The 13,953-nt window shown below is 53.7% G+C and overlaps 1 protein-coding gene across 20 annotated transcripts in view; it reads left to right on the forward strand.

The window, feature by feature from the left end:
* NRXN2 (neurexin 2) overlaps window positions 1–13,953 on the forward strand; it is a 332,982-nt gene that overhangs the window by 13,780 nt on the left and 305,249 nt on the right. For 13 of the 20 annotated variants that reach the window (XM_089781141.1, XM_089781138.1, XM_089781142.1 and 10 more), the window contains exon 2: window positions 1,998–2,015. In XM_089781141.1, the coding sequence (XP_089637267.1) occupies window positions 1,998–2,015 (18 nt within the window). Of the gene's footprint in view, window positions 1–1,997; window positions 2,016–12,563; window positions 12,844–13,267; window positions 13,298–13,953 lie in introns of those variants that run through there. The other 7 variants (XM_075939211.2, XM_075939215.2, XM_075939212.2 and 4 more) reach the window with 3 other exon arrangements.

A 13,953-nucleotide genomic window follows, 5' to 3' on the forward strand; every position in this document is an offset into this window, starting at 1 on the left:
TGTGGGGTACATCGGTGCATTCCTGGCTCCACCCCATTCTGTGGAGAGGTGGGTGAGAGAATGTGTGTCAAGACTGAAGAGCATTAGCAAAGATATGGGGGTAATGCAGACCTGAGGTCACGGGGCTGCAGGTCAGGACTGAGGGGTGCTGCCAGGGAAGGGGGAGTGCAGGCTTGCGACTGAGGGGCTCTGGTGGGGGAGTGTAGGGCTGGGATGGCAGGATGCTGCAGGTTGGGACTGAGGGGCATATGTGGGGCGGTGTTACTCCCCCTTAGCTGTCCTGCCTGCTGTCCCTGGTCCTCGTAGCTGGATTTGGGGGGAGGAGGTGGGAGAGGGTCCTTTGGTACATGTGTGGAAGGGGCGAGGACTCTGTGGTTAACCTCCTGGCCCCTGTCATTGGCTGTGAGCTCCTTGCCTTGGCCTGTTTATGAATTGCTCTGTTCTGTGGGAGTGGAAGTGTTATGCTGAGGGGTGGGAGCCTGGGGCCCTATCCCATGTGTTTGTGTCTGGGGGCACAGCTGGTCGCACTCTGCTCAGACAAAGCCTTCCCTTCTGCAGCCCCCACAAACTCCAGCCCTCGTTGTCACAAGGGGAGTTCTGCCTGAGTCTGCTGCCCCTGCTATCCCAGTTCTGGGCTTCCCCACAGCTCTGCTGGTGTTCCCCAGTTCTGACCCACAGCCCCTTGCTATCTCAGCCCTGGGCTCCCCCTCTCCTTAGTTGGTGCTCCTCAACCCTGACCTGCAGCTCTCTGCCATCGTAGCCCTGGTGCCAGAAAGCCTCCTGCTTCCTCACAGAGTGAGTCTGGGAATGGCAGTAAGGGACTAAAGAAATGATAGAGGCTGGTGACAGAACATTTATGTACAACAGAAAGCATCTATCCTGCATTGAGCTCTGTGCAAACCCCACAGATCATACCCAGACACCCACTGTCAGAACTGGTGCTGTATAGCCACCCACCCAGCCGGCCCTACACCCTTTCCATAGCCAGAGAGAGAACCCAGGAATCATGGCTCAGCCTCACTCCTGTTCTGAACCCTGGACCCTGACTCTTAAATCTTGTGCTCTAACTACTAAATCCCATTCCCCTCCAGAGCTGGGGCATTCCAGCATTCCTGGCCTTGTTTCAAGGAGGGCTCCTGCCTGTCCTGTAGTCCCACCAAAGCAGCTGGGTTGGGTTTATGTGATCAAAGGGGCCTTCTCTTCAGGGACCAGAGGCTAGGATCAAAGGCAGCTTCTGAAACAAGCCCAACCAACCCAGATCCTTCAAAATACTCCTCCCCAGGCAACTTGAGGGTGGGGGATTGCAGCATTGGTGGGAAGCTGGGATGGGTCCATGTTGCGAGAACTAGAAGTGAGAGGCAGTGGCAGGGTGTGTGTGAGGGGCTCAGGCTGGGCTGGCTGGGGCTGTGGGTGGGTGAGGGGCACTGGCAGGGCTGGGTTTGTGGGGCCCAGGCTGGGCTGGCTGGGGCTGTAGGTGGGTGAGGGGCACCAGGGGGCTCTGGATTGCATAATCTTGTCCTCCTATGACTGGTTTAGCCTGTCACCCCCTGCCTGCCCTGACCCCTCCCTCAATGTCACTGGGACTCTTATGGGGGGAGCAGAATTTAGTGTCTGTAAACTGGGACCCCAGACTTTGTCAACCCCATCCCAGGGAGGCTAGAGGCTTCAGTAAGGGCTCTGTGTGGAAATCCTCCGTCATGGCCCTTTGGCTCCCATCCTGCCCATTGCCCTGGGAACCCCACAATGGGGAAATGTAGGACATGACTGAGGGATTGCTGGAGAACTCGGGAAACTGTGCTCCTCCAGCCTAATTCCCCAGCTCTTGGGCAGCATGGCCCCCTACAGTCTATCCCCTTGGGGCCAGGATTGCCCCTACAGACTGTTCCTACTTATTTTTAAGTGTGTGTTTGTGCTGGTGACCACACTGCCCTCACTAACCCTGTCTCTTTCTCTCTTTCTGTGTCTGTGTGTCCGGTCTGTGGGGATGTTTGTGGCAGAAGAGCACACGATGGAAGGTGAGTGACCCCTTTGCATTCCCCGTGCTGGCTATGGATGGCGTGTGAGGCTGTCGGAGGGCTAGGGCTGGGGCCATGCTACAAGAAGCAAATTTGTGCCTCAGTATGGGGGGACTGTTTTCTGCTCCTTTGCCCTATGGGATCTGCCGAGGAGAGACTGGACTGGGGGGTTCATGGGTGACTGGGTTGGGGTTCCCCTGCGTTCCAACAGCGCCCCAACTCCATGCGCCCACCACATGATGATGAATTGGATCCTTTGGTCATGTACGTCTGGGGTGTCTGTCTCAGGATAGAGCTTCCAGCCAGGCATCCCCAGTTGTTTTTGGGTCCTCCCAGATCCCTAGGCTTTGTCTTGTCTGGCTGTGGAGAGTCCAAGCACAGCAATAGCAGTCTATCTCCGTGGCTGTTTTCCTCCATTGGGGTGTTATTCACCATTTTGTCACAGAGGCGGGTGGGGGCATGTGTTGACTGAGGTGGCTGGGGAAGGATGGGATCAGAACCAAGATATTGGGTTGCAGAGCTTCCCTACAAACACATCCCATAGAGCTTCCCCCTGCTGTCCTAGACTGGAATGGTCTGTAGGGGGTGATCCTGCCTGGGGGGTGGAATAGACCGCACCCCACCAAATTATAAGGCACCTCACTTCTGTGGCCTTCTCTGCCCCCATACTCCCTTTCCTGCCCCCAAAGCCCTCCTCCGTGGGCTCTATACTACACCCTTTCTTCCTACCTCTTGACGAATCATCTGGCTTGGGGATGCAGCCTTGGTATTTGGTCCGGGGATGGGGGTTGGGACCTCTATTTCAGCGGTTTTCAAACTTTTTTTTCTCATGACCCTGTTGAAGAACATTTTTTTTATGCCCATGACCGAACATAATTTTATTGGCATGTGGGCTCCAAGGTGGGGCTGAATAGGAGAGCTTTGGGGTGTTGGTGGAGTTAGGGCTGAGCAGGAGGGGCTTACTTTGAGTGGCTCCCTGTCAACAGTGCAGCAAGGGTGCTAAGACAGGCTTCCTGCCTCCCCTGGCATCGCAGACCATGCTGTGCCCCAAAAGCAGCCAGCAGCTGGTTCCCAGCCAATGGGAGGGTGTGGCGCTAGCGCTCAGGACAGGGGCTGTGTTTAGAGCCCTGTGCTCTCTCTACCCCCCCCACCCTCCAGGAGCTGGGTCAGCTGCTGGCTGCTTCTAGGGTACAGTGCAGTCTGTGGTGCCAGGACAGGCAGTAGCTGCCTTAGCATCTCCTCTGGTCACCTGATCCCCCTGCAGCAATGAGACCCAGTGCCTGACATTCCACGACGCAGTTCTGGGTCATGACCCGTAGTTTGAAAACCGCTGCTCTACTTGATTATTTAATGCTTGTCTAAGAGATCTTGCAGGGGGCAGTGTGGGAATGGGGTGGTTCCCTTATCTATCCCCATGCAGTAAGTGGGGGGAGGGAGTTGCACAGGGAGTGAGAGGGAGCAGTAAATGTGATTCCTAGAGGGATTGTTGGGTGTGGGGGGGCTTTGGTGCATCAGTGTAGTGTGAGTGTGTTGTGTTGTGGTGGCAGTGCATGAAGGTGAGTCTGTAGAAGTTGTGCACACGTGTGTTCATGTGGGAGGTTTGAGGTGGGTATGTGTTATGTATGAGTGCTTTGTGAATGTGTGAACAAGGGGCATACATGTGTACTGTGTATGTGTGTGCATGTTCAGAGTGTGTGAGTCTGGTATATGGGTGCACGTGTGTGGTCAGAGCATGAGAGTGGGGTGTGTTGGGTTCTCCGAACGCATGAATAGGGTGCATGGGCACTCAGGAGGTAAGTGATGTGTGTGTGTATGGGGCACGTGTGTGTATGGGGCACACGTGTGTAAGAACAGTATATATTCTGTTGGGTGTTGATGTGTATTGTATTGCTTGTAAATACAGTTTGTGTCTATGGTATGTGTCTGTGGTGTCTATTTGATTTCTCAGTTGTGGGCCCAGATGGGAAAGGCACCTGATCCCCATGGGGGAGCCCTGCCCCCTCGACCCAGCTTCCCATCCCTTTGCCTTGTTACCAGGGCCAGGAAGACATCCCAGACACATCCAGGGAGTACAACTACAAGCCCTGTCCCTTTCCCACCAGCATCTTTGTATGTACAACTCTTGCGCACCACCCCAGAGGAGGCTGCGTCTCAGTGTTGAGCAAGGGATCTCAGCATAAGTAGCTCTGTAGCCCACCTCACTGGCATCTGCATCTCAGCTATGGGTGAACAACCTGTATAAAAGATCCCCTGCACCTTACTTACCCTTACACACTACTCCCCAGCCCTTCTTCCTATACAGCTGCTGCCCTGCTCTGCTCTTTCCCAAGCGTTTCCCAGTCAGTCCCTATGTGTACACTAGGCCTAGCTGGTGCTCCCTGCCCCTCCCCACCCCCAGAACTGGACAGTCCCTGTCTGTCCCTGGCTCTGCCTGCTGGGGAAATTTGTTTTTTCCATTAATGCTGAACCTCAGCAAGGCAGAGCCATTTCCCTCTCCAGATCCCATTCTGTATTGCACTGGCAGATGTGTTATTGTAGGGTCTCTGGGGTGTGCTGGGGCTGTGTGGGCTGGTTTGTTACTGCAGTCTCCTAAAGCAGTGTTTCTCAACCTTGATTTAAAAAAAAAAAAAGTACCCCCAGTACCTACAGTTTTCAGACACACACATTTTTTCTACCATTGCAACACATTTCTTCAAACAACTTATGTGGGCGGGAGGGCGATGGAATTTTTGGGTGTAAAAAGTACAAAAATAACAAAGCTCTGTAAAACTCAAAACAAAAATTCAGTTTTCTACAAATTTCAATTGTGTTGGCGTATCCCCCAGACTTCTCTCGAGTACCCCTAAGGGTACTCATACCACTGGTTGAGAAACACTCTCCTGAAGCAGTGCAGCTATTCACACAGGTCTATTATTGTAGGGTCTTCCCAGGACACAGGGGCTGTGTCTGGGCACTGAGCTGGGCAGGGGTCTGTGTTTGGAATGGGAAGGCTCTGGGCCCACAGGGGGCTGGGCTTGGGATGCTCCCTCCCACTGGGCTGGTGTGCTTCAGGAAGGAGAGTTTGGGGCTGTATGAATGTAAACAATGTCCAATTTGGAAGCAGAAGAACCAGGATCCCCCAGGCCTTAGGGGAATTCAGCCAGTGGCTGCCTGCTACTATCACACCACCTCCCTGGCTGCTGCCTGGCTAAGCGGTACAGTGAAGGATGGGCAAGGGAAAGAGGTAGGGGTTTCCCACTGCCTGAGGGGGGGGGGGGGGTTGGGAGGGTGCAGAGGACCTGGAAGGGGAAGCCTTTTTCCTGTATTTTCCCGTCCCCTCCCCCCATTCACTGTGTGAGGCTTGTCCCCAGGAAGCCATATGCAGACATACTCTCTGTGGTCCATGTTGCAGGACCCTGCTCCAGTGCACCCCACATCCAACCATGCGGCGTGTGTTCCCTATTCCAGCATGACCCCCTCAAGACTCTCCCACTCTATTGCCAGACCCAGGGTAGAGCAGGGGGGGTGGAAGCCAGGACTCCTGGGTTCTAGTCCCAGCTCTAGGAGGAGTGTGGGCATTGGTGATTGGTTGAGCAGGTTGAGTTTCAGGGTGGGCGTTGAACACTCTGGGGGCTGCTTCCCTGGTATGTCTTTGTGCCAGTGTCATGAGCAGGGGGACATTGTGAATCTCTAGTGGGGCCTGGATGCTGCAGCGTGTGGGGGGGGGGGAGGGGAGAATCGGACAAACTGTTTGTGCGAGCTTGTGTCCCTGCTTTTATCTCCCCCTCCCTGCTTCTGTTCTGCTGCTGTGTTATTGTACAGTGCCTGTGTGGAGTCTGTGTGTGTGGGCGTTTGTGTGTCAGTCTGCCCTTGTATCCTACCACCATTTTGTCCGTTGGTGGCCTAATAGGGTGAGAGTGACTGGCCGTGCGTGTGTGTGTATGTGTGTGGCTGTCTCTCTCCCCGGGGTTGTGTAGGGATGCAGCTGTGTATGTGCATGCATGTCTTTGGAGAGGTTACAAATGGTGTGTGTGTGTGTGTGTGTGTGTGTGTGTGTGTGTGTGTGTGTCCTGACACCCTGGTGCTGTGTGCTGCAGTGTTGGGGATACATAGGTGTCTGTAACAGGGAGATAAGATTTAGCAGCATGGTGACTTGATGACATGTCTTCTCAGAACAGGGAAATTCCCAAAGAGAGGAGTAGGATCTTGGGTGCAGCCTCTGCCCCTTACTGGGTAGGGACCCTTACTGGGTAGGGAGGCAGGTGGCACTGTTGGGGAGCATTATGTTATAAGGGAACCACTTGTGTTTGCACAGGCAAGAGTATGGGCCCAGCCAGGGGCGGATATAGGGCAGGGCGAACGGGGCAGCCGCCCCGGGCCCCGCGCTAAAAAAAGCCCCGTGCATGCGCCGTGGCAAAGGGGGCCCCGCGGAGTTATGCTGCCCGGGGCCCCGGAAAACAGTCATCTGCCCCTGGGCCCAGCAGCCTGGGTACTGTGTGGGGGGGGACTCACATCCCATGCATTGTGTGGGTATAGGTATAAGTGTGCCATAGGGACTATAACTCTGTTGCGTGTTCTATGTGCATTCGTCTCTGCTTGTGGGTGAACATTTTGCAGGGAATGTGCCCTTCCTGTGTGTTGAACTTGCGTGGCACACATCTGTGTGCAGGCATGTTGCATGCATCATGCACTTCCTAAGTATTTGGTGTGTGTCTGTGTGAGCATGCCATGTGAGATGCCCATCTCCTCTGCAAGTATTGTGTTTGGAGTATTTGCTGACTGAGGGGGTGTGCATGTCTATGTGTGTGCTTATATGTATGTTCATGTCTGTGTGAGTGCATGTATGTTTGAACCCACGCCACCTGTTTGCAGAATCTGTATGACAGGCCCCATCTTTCCTTGGCATGTGTAGAGAAAGCAGGCCAGTGCATCCCTTGGCCTGCAGGTCATTTGCATTAGTCACACATGCTCACACACGTGCACACACCTCTGCCAAATCTCCTCCTGCTCCTTGCACCATCCGTCTGTGCTCCACACAATGAATTTCCCTTTCCTGGCTTTCCACATTTGTAGACTGGGGTGCATAGCTGTAGCCCCCACCATTTCCAGTCCCACAGCCCTTAATCAACCCAGCTTCCAAACTCCTGAGGGCCAGTGGCTTTGTGTTATGCTAATGAAGAGGGCATTGGAACAAATGGATTGGTGTTTTGCTAATGAAGGGGATATTATAACTAGTGGGATGGTGTTATGATAATGAAGGGAGCCAATGGTACCAATGGAGTATTGATATGCAAATGAGGGGATTGGAACCAGTGAGATTCTGTTATGCAAATACTTGAGCTGTGATTTGCATTATATGGGGACCTGCACTGTTATTAATCTCCCGAGCGAGCGGCAGCTCCATGCCGATTATGGTTACGGGCCTGTCATTAACCGACATGATCCGAGACAAAGTAGGGCATGTTATCTGGGCACCTATGCCAGGCCAATGAATAGGGCCATTAATCACGCCCCACCCTGCTAGCAAAGCTGCTGTGGGCAAACACAGACTCCTGTGTGCATGTTTGTAGTGTGCACACACATGTGAGTGCATGGTGGGGTGAAGGATTGGATCAGGGTGTGTGGGGTCCTACCCAGATGTGTGAATGTGGCATGTGAGTGAATGGGTGATTGCATAAGGACATGAGTGATGTGGGCCTCATGGGACTTGGGGCTACACAGATTGAGTAGTTCTTCCCACAATGAGCCCATAGGAGACTAGGCTGTTCTGGGCCATAGGCAGAGGAGAGAAGCAGGGAAATGATGATGTGAGAAGTACTCATGTGATCATGGCAAGCGATGTGGGCCCACACACACAGGAAGACACCCCCAAATCCCTGCCAGTCTGACCTGAGTAAAATTCCTTCCTGACCCTACCTGGGCCACCAGCCAAAGCCTCAGCATGTGAACAAGAACGAGCTAGCCAACATCTGAAGCAGAGAATGCTTGGTACCACCTCAGAGCCCTGGCCCTCCCCTCCCACTGTCCTGTCTCCAGCCCTGTGCAAGGCTGTGTGGGGTACTTAGCAGTGCATGTGTCACAGTGCGTGTGCATGGCATGCAGATGGTGAATATTAGGGCAGGTGCAAGCCCATGAGGAGCATGTGTGTGCATGTATGTGTGTGATACCTCAGTATATAACCATGTTCTGTTGTATGTGTCTGGCATGTTGGAATGCATGTGTAGCGCGTGACTATGACCTGGTGTTTTGTGTCCATAGACTAGGCTGGTGCACATACATGAGAGGTGTGCACTCTTGTGTCTGCATGGGGCATGAAGGTGGGAGTGTGTATGCAAGGGAGGGTTTGTGTAAAGTGGGTGTGCAAAGGAGGATTGTGCAGCATGTATACAAGAGAGGGCCCATGTGGTGAGCATGTCAGGAGGGCACAGGTGCTGAGAGGCCTGGCAGCACTTGCTGTCTGTGCTCGCACAGCTGTGAGCAGTTGGCAGTAAGGAGCCCGTGGTTGGACTTGGACAAGGCGGAGGCTGGGTGTGATTTACTGCCTCCCCAGTACCAGAAGCTACTGTATAATAGAGCTGGGGAATCCTAGTTAATGTGGGAGCAGGTTAGCCAGGAGAGCAGAGCTCTGGGTGGGGGTTTCAGGTCGGGATTGTGAGGCACCAGTTTCATACTTCCTGTGGTGCCAGTGAACACTGCCAGCCTTCCCCCCATGGCTTTCCCTCCTCAGGGCCCCCTCCTGTCAGGGTGCTGGGGGGGCTGCAGTATTGGAACAATATGGCTGCTACCGTCATGCCTGAGGGATTCTTGGAGCTGGTCTCCATGGTGACGGGAGGAGAGCAGACAGCATCCTAATATGCCAGGCCTGGGCCTCTGTAGGGTGTGTGTGTGTGGGGGGGGGGAGCGGGGGGGGCTGGTCTCAGCTCCCATACAGCTTCTGTCCCCTCCCACTGCTCCCTTTCCCCCCTCCCCAAATCCCCTCCACTGCAGCCCCACATCTGCTCCTTTTCTCCTGCTGCAGCTTCCTGCTCACCTTCCCACGCTCCTCCAACCTGTGGCCATTAACTCCTCATCCACTGTAGCCCCCACAACCCCAACCTCCTGTCCCATACAGAGACTACTGCCCCCAACAGTATATTCCCACTGCTTCCATTACAGACTCATTGGCTTCCAGTTGGCCCCTGGAAGCGAGGTGGCCAGCTGGGATATCCCTGAACAACGCAGCCTATTGGGAATCAGTCTGAGACCCATCAGATTAATTTCACATCACCACCAGAAGGGAGAAGGGATAGCAGCTTCCCATCACCCCCACTGCCACCCCCCCCCCAGACAGTCACCCCCACCTCGGATCAGAGCTGGTGCTTTTCATGTCTCATTTCCCACCCCCCTGAGACCGGGGTGAAGGCATGAGAACTCCTGGTTCTGTTCCTGGCTCTGGGGGATGAGTGAGGTCTAGTGGATAGAGCAGGACAGGGTGAGTTGCAAGCCAGGACACCTCGGTTCTCTCCCTGTCTTTGAAGGTCAAATTCTCCTTCCCCTGAAAGTCATAAGCCCTATAGGCTGTAAGTGGGTGCCTTTGGGCTGGGTAGGGATGGTGATGGGTGAAGGAGAGCATGTGTCTTGGGGTGGAGACATCTGGGTGTGAAGTAGAGAGGGCCCCATGTCATTTGCATGAAATTGCCTGATGTCTTGGAAGCAGCTGCCTGGCGCAGGGAGAAGAGCGGACACGATGATTAATGACGCGGAGGCACTCGGGCGGGCGGGAGAGGAATATTAATGCTTCCTGCTCTGCCTGCCCATCTTCATCCTCACCCGCAGGGGAGGAGTGGGAGAAGAACAGAAGGAGGGGCCATTTGGGGAATTAGTTACCCTCTCGCCCCAGCCTCCCCACACTGTGTCCCCATACTAAGGATGTGAATGTTTAACCAATTAACTGGTTAATTGGTAAGCCTCATCCTTAAAGTGTGAGGCTTATCAGTTAAGATTAATTCACAGGGGCTGGAGCAGCTCCCCACCTGCTGTGGGCAGGGAGCCGCTTCAGTACAGGAGCTGCTCCAGTCATCTGTAGTAGCCCCTGTCTGTGGCGGGCCTGGGTGTCTGGAGCAGTGTCTGTCTCTGGTAGTGGTGGGGAGGTGCAGGCAGCGGCTGTTCTAGCTGGGCTGCCTGCGGTGAGGGGGCCACTCCAGCCCAGTGGTGGATGGGGAGGGATCACTTCAGCCCAGCTGGACTGGAGCAGCCCCCCTTTAATGGGTTAATCAGTTAAACAATATATTTAACTGGCTAACCAATTAAATGGGATTTTACATACCTACCCCATGCAACTGCCCCATGAGAGACAGAGTTGGGATGGTTGGCCTGGTTGAATCCCTGTAAGCTATCTCTTCCCTTCTCCAATCTACCAGGTAGCAGCATGCGGGCTAGGCAAGGTGGATCCCAGCAGATTTATGCCCCACATCTTGATCTCTCAGGAGGGAGTATAGAGGGATGAGGTGGGTAGATCCCAGCTGGGGATTCCAGGGGGTCTTTAACCCTTCTTTAATCTGTTGGAATGGAAGGTAGCACAGGAGCTGAATCCCCCAGTAAAATGTATAGTTAGGCAGAGCAGAGGCTAGGATCTTAGCAGCTGACCCCAAGAGATCTGTTGACCTCTGCACACTGATCTATCCAGAAGCATCATGGGGGCCAGCGGTTCCCAACCTTTTCCAGATGGGAACCCATTTTGACAATTCAGGGAGACTTGGTGGTCAGGAACCCAGATGGAGATGTGGGTGCCGTCAAAAGTCTCCCCTTCCCCCCGCCCTTGGGAAAGCCCATGTTGACAAAGCCAGCGACAATGGCATCCATATCACCAAGGTTGATGACCCTGCGCAGCAGGATGATGTTGATGGCCCGCACCACCTGTAGAAGAAAGCAAACAAATAGAGACTCATAGGGATGCCAGGGCCCTCCGGAGATCCCCAAACCTAACCCCCCATTCCGCCACAGCAGGAGCAATCCCCCATCCCCCAGCAGGGCTTTGTGAGGGCAGGACTGAAAACCCTCCCAGGGAGAGGGGTTGTACCACCACTTCCATGACCTCAGGCAATTCAAAAACGGGAGGGGGGCGGAGACACTTGGCGACCCTTTTGAAATGTAACGACAACCTGTATTTGGGTTGCAACCCATAGGTTGGGAAACCCTAATGGGGGCTGAGCTGGGTGAATCCCAGCAGTTGGACTCCAGGGATCTGTCCCCATGGTCTTTCAGGAGATGGAATAAGGGCTGGGCTGTGTGGATTCCAGGGGTTTGTTAGCATTACCCCAGTCTTTGTCAGTGGTTCTGAACCAGGCGTCTGGGTCTCATGGGGATGGGCATGAGCATGCTTCAAGGGGGGCCAGAAACTTTCTGGGACCCACCGCATGGGGCTTCAGCCCAGGGCCCGGAGGACTGCCACCTGGGGCAGACACCTGAGTAACCTAGCTTCGCAAGGCCCGTTGTGGCATGGAGTCCCAAGCAATTGCCCTGCTTGCTATACCAGTCCTGGCTTTTATATGTGGAAAATTAGTTCTTGTGGCACAGGTGGGCTGTTGAGTTTTTATAGCATGTTGAGAGGCCTCAGAAAAAAAAGGTTGAGCCCTCCCACTTCGCACCTCACACGCTGGCATACGCAGCTGAGAAGCTGAGTTGCAGTGGTCGGGCAGGAACTGCGGAGGGAAATCTGCCCAAATGCCACGAGGTCCTTCCCTCTTTTCCAACCACCCTCCATAAGCAGCCAAATTCAGGTCTTCCTGGGAGACCAAAGAAGCCGGCAGCTGAACCTTTTTTAGGCGTTCGGGTGGGACCCCCAATTGTGTCATGCAATAGGAAGGGGGGGGGTGTAGTGGGGCACAGGCGGCAGAGTTGGTAGCCAAGATTCCTTGGTTTCACAGGGTTCCTATCTACTCTAGCATCCCCTGCTTCCTCAAGGAGGGAAAGTGATTCCTTGGGGTGAGGTTGGGGGGGAGGGGGCGGGGAAGCTCATGTGGGGATGTGCCTGGCCTTACCCCTTGTTTGGTGTCCGCCACCCTGCAGGGTTAACAGTGGCCATGAGGTATTGAAAATCCCTTACCCCCTGCAGCAGTGTATGGGAGTCAAATCTCTTCAAATGGTGTTTTCTTTCTCTGTGTGTGGGGCGGGGAGAGGGTGCCAGGCAAGGAGCAGCTGCTGTCGGAGGTGCCAGTGTGCTGGCAGCAAAGCAGTTTGGTGTTAAGAGGAACTCTTTGCTGGTGCCAGAATAGCCACTTGTGCTCCCATGGGGTGATTCCTGATTGCCCGGGCGTGTGTGTGAGGGGAATCAGCCTCAGTGAGTGCCACAGGAGTACTGGGGGTGAGGGGAACCTGCACTGATGTCAGCAGTGGAGTTACTCCTCATTTGCACTGTATGTAGCTCCTCTCACTTTGGTGGTGGTGGTCCTGTGTCGGGGAGGGGAGAGGAATTCACACTACTGCCTGGCCTGCACCAAGGTGACCAAAAGGGTAATTCTCTCCCTTGACTTCCATGGAGTGACTCCTGATTGACACCTGCAGTAGCTCTTCTCATTGTACAGCAGTTAGTCCTGCTTCCTCTCGGTGTGTGGGAGGGGCAAAATCCTCCCTAGTGACTGCTGTGGAGTTCATTTCTGCTGATTTACACTGGGGGTAGCTCCTCTTCTGGCTGAGATCACTCCTGGAGCACTTGGGGGCAGTGAGATGCCAGCCAGCCCCCAGCTAGCCCTTATGACTTCCCACCACTAACCCCCTTGCCTCCCAAAGCAGCAAGTACGCTCCAGCTCTTCCTGCGGGACCCTCTGGCACCAAAGGCAACGCCGTTCCCCACATGCCTTCTCAGGCCTTGGTTTGTGTCTCTTTCTCCATTGTTATTTTTCTTAATTTTATTGTTTAACCGGAAAAAAAGAAGCATTTCTCCGTCTCCCTGCTACAGAGAGACCCCGAATGCTTTTTTTTTTTAAGAGACTAATAAAGACCCCCTCCAAGACTCTCTTCTGTTGTCCTGTTTCAATTTCAGTTCGATCTGTCCGGGCTTTTGAGTTCTTTCTTTTTCCTTCCCTTTCTTTTTTTGTTTACTCCGTTTCGGCATCCGAACCCCTTTTCTCTCTCTCCCCCCACCCTTTTCTCTCCCCCTGGGGCCTGGATGTCTGTCACAAGTTAAAAACAGCTTTTAAATTGTGGCAAAAAGATTAAACCCTCCTTTTTTCTGTGCGTTTATATGACTAGTCTTTTTTCTTTCTTTCTTTTTATCTTTTTCCTCTCCCCTCAAGGTCCTGCTCATCTGACGTTAAACAGCCAAGGTATGACACTTTACCTTTGTTATTTTCACCCCAAACGAACAGAAGTTTTAATTTCCGCTCCTCCCTTCTGATCTCCATCCTTCCTTCATTTCTCTCTTCCGGTTATTTTTCTTCCCACCCTTTCTCCCTCCCATTCGCTTGAATCATCTCTTGACTCGCGGTGGTTTTTGCCATGGTCCCAGATGTTTTGCTCAGACGCTGTGCTGTGCAGCAGGGTGGTAGAGAGTCTAGCATGTGCCAAAGCCAAAAGGATAAAACTTGATTTTCTGGAATGTGAGGCTGGGGCAAACAGTAGGTGGCTCAGGGTGATGTTCTGATTGTTAGCAGTTGTATCTATGGTGGTGGCTGTGGGGGGATTTTGAAGGTGGGGGTGGATCTCTGAGCCTGGGATCTGGGCCTCTGCTTTTCAATTGGTGTTTGCTTAGTATTGCTTGTGTGCAGCTAGCGATGATTCACAAGGGTGCCTGTGTGTGGCACATAAGAGAAACCAATCTTCGCATTGAGACACGAAGGGGTGGGTGTGTGTGTGTGTGTGTGTGTGTGTGTGTGTGTGTGTGTCTGAGCTGTACAAACACTTGCACTCAGACCCAAGGGGTGTGCGTGTGTTTCCTGGAGCTATGGAGTTTTGCACTGATACACAAGGGTGTCTGAACATC

The sequence above is a fragment of the Pelodiscus sinensis genome, chromosome 11, assembly GCF_052426305.1.
Source record: "Pelodiscus sinensis isolate ZL-2025 chromosome 11, ASM5242630v1, whole genome shotgun sequence".
NCBI lineage: Eukaryota > Metazoa > Chordata > Testudines > Trionychidae > Pelodiscus > Pelodiscus sinensis.